Source organism: Alosa pseudoharengus, unplaced genomic scaffold (assembly GCF_046254945.1).
Source record: "Alosa pseudoharengus isolate Yale_2024_CS ecotype anadromous, Long Island Sound unplaced genomic scaffold, YU_APseudo_1.1 YU_APseudo_1.1_scf_5, whole genome shotgun sequence".
NCBI lineage: Eukaryota > Metazoa > Chordata > Actinopteri > Clupeiformes > Clupeidae > Alosa > Alosa pseudoharengus.
Genome location: NW_027468837.1, coordinates 16,036,334 through 16,042,554, shown reverse-complemented (window position 1 = coordinate 16,042,554; position 6,221 = coordinate 16,036,334). Strand labels below are relative to the sequence as shown.

The 6,221-nt window shown below is 43.4% G+C and overlaps 2 protein-coding genes across 2 annotated transcripts; one reads left to right on the top strand and one right to left on the bottom strand.

The window, feature by feature from the left end:
* On the top strand, positions 1-2,739 carry LOC143104465 (transcription factor HES-5-like). Its single transcript, XM_076268552.1, has 2 exons — positions 1-1,799; positions 1,958-2,739. The coding sequence occupies exons 1-2, from the start codon at positions 1,740-1,742 to the stop codon at positions 2,369-2,371; spliced, it is 474 nt and encodes a 157-aa protein (XP_076124667.1). The 5' UTR covers positions 1-1,739; the 3' UTR covers positions 2,372-2,739.
* Positions 2,740-5,133: 2,394 nt separating this feature from the next.
* LOC143104466 (transcription factor HES-5-like) lies at positions 5,134-6,221 on the bottom strand. Its single transcript, XM_076268553.1, has 2 exons — positions 6,108-6,221; positions 5,134-5,992 (listed from the first exon to the last, which is right to left on the bottom strand). The coding sequence occupies exons 1-2, from the start codon at positions 6,168-6,170 to the stop codon at positions 5,588-5,590; spliced, it is 468 nt and encodes a 155-aa protein (XP_076124668.1). The 5' UTR covers positions 6,171-6,221; the 3' UTR covers positions 5,134-5,587.

Sequence of the window (6,221 nt, the reverse complement as noted above, 5' to 3'; positions counted from 1 at the left end):
CGCAGGTTGCAGTGGTGCGTGCAAAGACAGGTGACGGAGTGTTTCTTGCAGACAGTGCGAAAAACCACTTTGATAGCTTTCATTTGATTTTGAAGATGCTTGTTCCCTCAGGAATTGCACAGCCATCTCCAAAATGTCAGCTTTCTCGAGTCTGGCGCTGGGCTGCTCTGGACACTGGTTTGTTTGGTTTGTTTGAAGTAATGTCCTCAGCTCCTCGATGCTGTTGTTGATTCGGTCTCGTCGTATTTTCTCCACAATTATTTTGCGACACTGAAATAAAGGAAATAAGTAGCCTGTCGTTAATATTTGAATACAACCTTAGCTTTTGAATACAGCCAGAGTATAATGCAAAAACTTCAACAGACAATTTAAATATTCAAGGATATTTAGGTTACCTTAATGCTATGTCTTGCGCATGAAGAGGGAATTATCTCGACTGGAAAGTCTCTGTTGCACTCATATGATGCCATGGTCGAAGCGCTTTCTTGCTGTTGCTTGTGTCTGTGATGTCTGAGCGAGGCATTTATACTTCTGAACAACACTCTGATTCGCAACACCTTGGATGTTCCCACAGTCTCAACCAACCACTGAATTGCAGCCAATGGTGGCAATATATGTTTTATGATTTTCTCCGGCTCTCCTAAAACGCGTGGGACTGCTTCCTCTGTCAGCGTGAGAAAACAATGACACGAGCCACTGGGAAGCACACCTAACACCTGCTGGGACAGACAGCGCGGGCTGCCACCCGTTATGGCGGGATGATAAAGTTTCTCAGCCACGCTTCAGACCTTTGATCTCAATGCTGTAAAAGCGCTAGATGTGAGACAGTCATGGGAAACCTCGCCACACGCTTTCAACAAATAAAAAGGATACAAGGCAGAGGTGTTTTGCCAGACGTCACCATCTACAATTCCCATGTGGTGGGGCTATTTTATCTCAGCGTCTTTTGCGCATACACAGGCTACTTTAATCTGCATAAAAACCCATATACACATTACAGAACGTATTAAATGGTTATGCATGTAGGCTAGCCTCTGACAGAGTGTCTAATTCACCATGTGACAGTTAACATGACCTCAGTGGTCACTCTAGTGTTGTTAAGTCTTAGGATGAGACTATTGAGATATTCTGAAATAAACAGCAGTCATAAACGTGCTTTGTAAACAGAAGGCCTGTGCTGATAAGACAGGTCTCTCTCTCTCATCTATTCACCATCTGCAAGAAGCTTATCAGCAGCAGAGAGGTTCCCATAAAACGACTTCTGTGTCCACAACCCCCATAGCCTACATCTGTGTTTGTCTGCTTAATTACAGGTTATCCAGGGAAATGTCTTTCATGGAGACATCTCTAATTCTGCATCATGATTTTATAAAATAACAAGTGGCATCTTTTCACAGAAATGAAATGTGGAAATAGCATTCAATCGTGTGATCAACAAGAAATATGTTTCCCCACTAACACTATACTACATCAGTTTGTGGCTAAATAGTGAATGGGGGGTCTGTGTTTGTGTGTGTTGGGGGGCGTATTTGCAGTCACACAGATTTATTGAGGAATGTGTGTAATTTTGATTTGAGTTGTTGTGGCCGCCTCACCCACTGGCCTGGGAGTGTGGGAAATCTAATGTTGCCCAGGACTCATGCCTTTGTAATGCTAATGAGGTCCTATAAATAGGGCAGTGTGCCTCATGACAGACCAGTTGCCTTCTGACAACACACACGCTCACTCTCTCTGCTAGAATGGCACCTATCAGCTCTGGCTTGACCAACTCTAAACTCTCCAACAAGGAGAAACACAGAGTAAGTATTGTTTTATTTATGTGTTCTTGTGTAAGTTAGATTGGGTGCACGTTTTCCAGTGTTGGTTTGTTTGCATAGAAAACACTTTAAAAGGAGTTAAACATGTTTCATGTAGTGGAATTAGATTCTAATCAACTGTTCTTCTACCTCAATTTTAGATGAGAAAACCAGTTGTGGAGAAGATGCGCAGAGATCGCATCAACAGCAGCATTGAGCAGCTCAAGGCCATGCTGGAGAAGGAGTTCCACAAGCAGGACCCCAACACTAAGCTGGAGAAAGCTGACATCCTGGAGATGACAGTGGCCTTCATGAAGCAGCAGCTGCAGTCCCAAAGCTCGGCCCCCCAGCGGGCCCACAGCGACGGCTACTCCCAGTGCTGGCGGGAGACGTTGCATCTCCTGTCTGTCAACTCCAACGTGGACTCCGCACCCCTGCGTCTCAGCCACTGCCACAGCATCCTGAATGCTCCCAGGAGTTTCTCTCCAGCATCTCCAGTCATCTCTATCAAACGCAGCCAAACACCAGTGAAGCAAGGAGCAGTCACACAGAAGTCAGTCTGGAGGCCCTGGTAAAGAAACTGCTCGAGCTCATGTAAATCTGATCAAGACAACCCAACATACCTGTTATAATAGAAATGGACATGAATGGTGTGAAATGTCCAATAAGTCTGCACTTATAAAGAAGCATTTGTATGACATCTGTCAGTAAGGCATGTGTGTGACCTTTCAATTGCTGTACATCTTGAAGATGAAGATTGTGCTATTGCTCTTCTCTGACTCTAGCATGTGATTCCTGTGGAGTTACTGTAATTTGTCTGTATTTGAAAATATACTTTGAACAACTTGTTTAAAATGTGTTTACCTTCTGTGAAGGATTTATTATAGGTGCCTGTAGCATCTTTTAAGACTTCAGTCTTTAATTGACATTTGTAATGTACACTGGAATATGTTATTTGGAATTTACAATAAATGTATTTTTATAGTCTGAATTTCACATTGGAAATCTGTTCTCTATAATATACTCCAATAACAAGAGAAAATGTTAAGGAATCTGACTGGCCAAATCACAATACTTTTCAGCTCTGTATGGGCATTGAAGCATTACAATAGTTTACATTGCCCACCCTTTTATTGGTACAGGAAATACTGTACATAGAATTATAGAAAATAGTTGAAATAAAAAAGAAAATTGCAGAAAAGAAAAACACAATACTGCTCTTTATTGCAGTCACTTCAAATTATCTGCTAATTTAAAAAGTATGTTTTACTGGCTTACACCACAAAAAGGTTACCTGATAGCGAGCAGTCCCTGTGTGTGTGTGAGTGTATGTTTGTGTGTGGTGTGTGTGTGTGTGTGTGTGTGTGTGTGTGTGTGTGTGTGTGTGTGTTTGGTGTATGCGTATGTGTGTATGTTTGTGTGTGCGTGTGTAGGAGTGTGTGTGTGTGGGGGGTGGGTGCATGGACGTGTGTGTGTGTGTGTATGTGTTGGTGGGGTGGGGGCATGTGTATGTGCATCAGTGCATAACTAAGTGTGTGTGTGAGAGAGACAGAGAGAGAGAGAGAGAGAGATAGACCGTCAACATGCCGGACCCGTGTTTGTCCACCATTCCCACAGTGCAACAGGCACGGCAGTGTGCTGTCAGGTCCGGTTTCATCAAACAGCTGGTGAAGCCTGTGGGAGAGAGGCCTGTGTTGACTGTCACATGTGTGGAGCCGGCTTCTCCCAGGATTTCCCACACTCCAGACTCAAGCTTCCCTTTCATCACCAGCACAAAGGAAGTGTGCCGCACTAAATTATCCATTAGACACGCTAGTGTGAATTCTGACCCCTCTCTTCTCTGGGCTTCCCCTCTAATCGGTCCCCAGGGAAAAAGACTCCACTTGTTGCTTTTTTGAAACATCATTTATCTTGTGCTTTCAAATATTAAATTGTATATTAATTAACAGTCGTCCATGCAATTAGGAATTATCGTTTAAAAAGAGGGGGATGGCGACAATCTTCTGTGAAGAATCACTCTATGACTCATTCACATCCATACTGCTTGCTGTCGGTTTTCTGAAGTATGCCTACATACAGAGTAAGAGAGGCTTTTATTCTGTCCTTCTTATACTTGTATGTAGTAGGCTATTGATCTTGTCTTTTTCTCACACATTCAGCATGTGTAGGTGAGGATTGTTTCTTCCCAAGCCTGAAGCCATGACCTGCTAAGCCTTCGGAGTGTGGTGGGATGACATCTTGCTTGTGCGATGATGAGGCTTTTACTGCCGCTGAAAGCCTGTGGTCTGGGGTGGAGGTGTGCGAGGAGGTAGGTGCCGGGGGTAGAGTGTGTGTGTGTGTGTGTGTGTGTGTGTGTGTGTTTGTGTGTGTGTGTGTGTGTGTGTGTGTGTGTGTTTGAGGATTAGGGGCTGGCACACCCTAAGTACACTGGCACCCCCTACCTCCCATCCTCCTGCCGACACACTCCACCCCCCCCCCCCCCCCCCCACACACACACACACACACACACACACACTCCCCACTTCACCCCCCAGCTCGTCCACACAGGTCTGTCTGACTCTAAGCCATTGATGTTATCAGGTCTCGCAAGCTGCTCTGTGATTGGCTAAGGAGTGTGGGAAAGCGGTTAGAGCTTGGGACCCAGGCTCTCTGATAAAAGCATGAAAAGAACGGCCTCGTGTGCTACAAACTGCTAGTTTACTACTCATTTTATTGCCATTTAGGTAGCACTTTGTCTGGCCAATTCACCCCCACCCATTTTCACCTTGGAATAAACCTGAATTACTCATATTGTATTTGAGAGGCATTTCACACCATGAAAGACTATTATGCTATTATGATTACTTTGACTACAATGACATCCCCATAATATAATGAATTCATGGCATTTGTGGACATCTTTAAAGTGATAATTATTAACTAGTTGACTACACCACCTGCTATTTTGATTAAATAACAAATAACAACAGTCAATATATAAAATAAGAATAACAAAAAAAAAACAGGTGCAACAAATATGTAGATGTGTGTTTGTGTGTGTGTGTGTGTGTGTGTGTGTGTGCGTGTGAAAATACTGAATATTTTCAGAGTTTTGCTATTAAAAATGGTCAGTAGTAGCTTATTGATATGAAGTTTAATAGTATTTCTATGTCAATGTCTATGTCCATTACCTCAATTTTACACCAGAAACACTGCTGTCATTACCCTGATTCCCCCAATGTGAAGTGAGTAGTGGCCTCTACCTCACAGTCTACCTCACCTGGGATTTTAATTGCAAAAAATGAAGACAGAAGGTATAGGGAAAATAAGATTTATAGTATTTATTAAGTGGCAAATGCAGACACACAGTGTCTAAAATGCTCAATACCATTGTGGTATAAAATGAAAGAGGGACACCTTTATAGTCCACACAAAATGATCAAATATAATCAAGGTTCAAGGGAACTGTACACGAGACTCTGATTCTGAGTAACAATTCAATTGTCAACATGATCTTCAACATGAAAACACATGGAACATTATATGCTTCGGCCAAAATAGGCTATGGATATTTAGTTGCATTTTAAATTAAATGCATGGCAAATCCATTATTTTCAAAAAGAAATACTTCAACATGAAGTGACAATTAAGCATTTAGCTTCTCTTTAAGAGAAACATCAACACACAACTTCTTATTGTAATTCAACATGAACAGAAGTAGATACGTTAAACATTTGGAAATATACATTTCCTACACCATGATGGTACGCAACATCCATCAGGTTCACATGAGAGTCTGAATGAGTTTTTGTCTACCAGGGTCTCCAGACTGGCTTCTGTGTGACAGCGCCCTGCTTCAGTGACATCTGGTTCTGTTTCGGAGTGACAGGAGACAGCGGTAAGTCTCTGGCAGCCCGAGGTGGACTGGACTGGCTGAGACGCAGGAGGCTGGTGTCCACCTTGGAGTTGATGGAGAGGAAGTGCAGGGTCTCCCTCCAGCACTGGGAGTAGCCGTCGCTGTGGGCCTGCTGGGGGGCCGAGCTTTGGGACTGCAGCTGCTGCTTCAGGAAGGCCACTGTCATCTCAAGGATGTCAGCTTTCTCCAGCTTAGTGTTGGGGTCCTGCTTGTGGAACTCCTTTTCCAGCATGGCCTTGAGCTGCTCAATGCTGCTGTTGATGCGATCTCTACGCATCTTCTCCACAACTGGTTTTCTCAGCTAAAGTTGAGGAAGAGCAAAACGTTTGATTAGTTTCTTGGGCACAGGATCAAAGCACATGTATTCAATAAAAGGCATGATCAAGTTATTTCAAAGTACTAGAAGCATTACTTACTTTATGCTTTTCCTTGTTGGAAAGCTTTGGGTTGGCAAAGTCCATGCTGATGATGGGAGCCATTCTTGTAGATAGCAAGAGAGCAAGAGCGAGAGAGAGAGAGAGGTGTTCTCC

Excerpts from the sequence above, each read along its gene's own strand:
- LOC143104465 (XM_076268552.1), top strand. The coding sequence starts at position 1,740 with ATGGCACCTATCAGCTCTGGCTTGACCAACTCTAAACTCTCCAACAAG. Across the intron at positions 1,800-1,957 it reads CCAACAAGGAGAAACACAGA|ATGAGAAAACCAGTTGTGGA; the intron begins GTAAGTATTGTT and ends CCTCAATTTTAG.
- LOC143104466 (XM_076268553.1), bottom strand. The coding sequence starts at position 6,170 with ATGGCTCCCATCATCAGCATGGACTTTGCCAACCCAAAGCTTTCCAAC. Across the intron at positions 5,993-6,107 it reads CCAACAAGGAAAAGCATAAA|CTGAGAAAACCAGTTGTGGA; the intron begins GTAAGTAATGCT and ends CCTCAACTTTAG.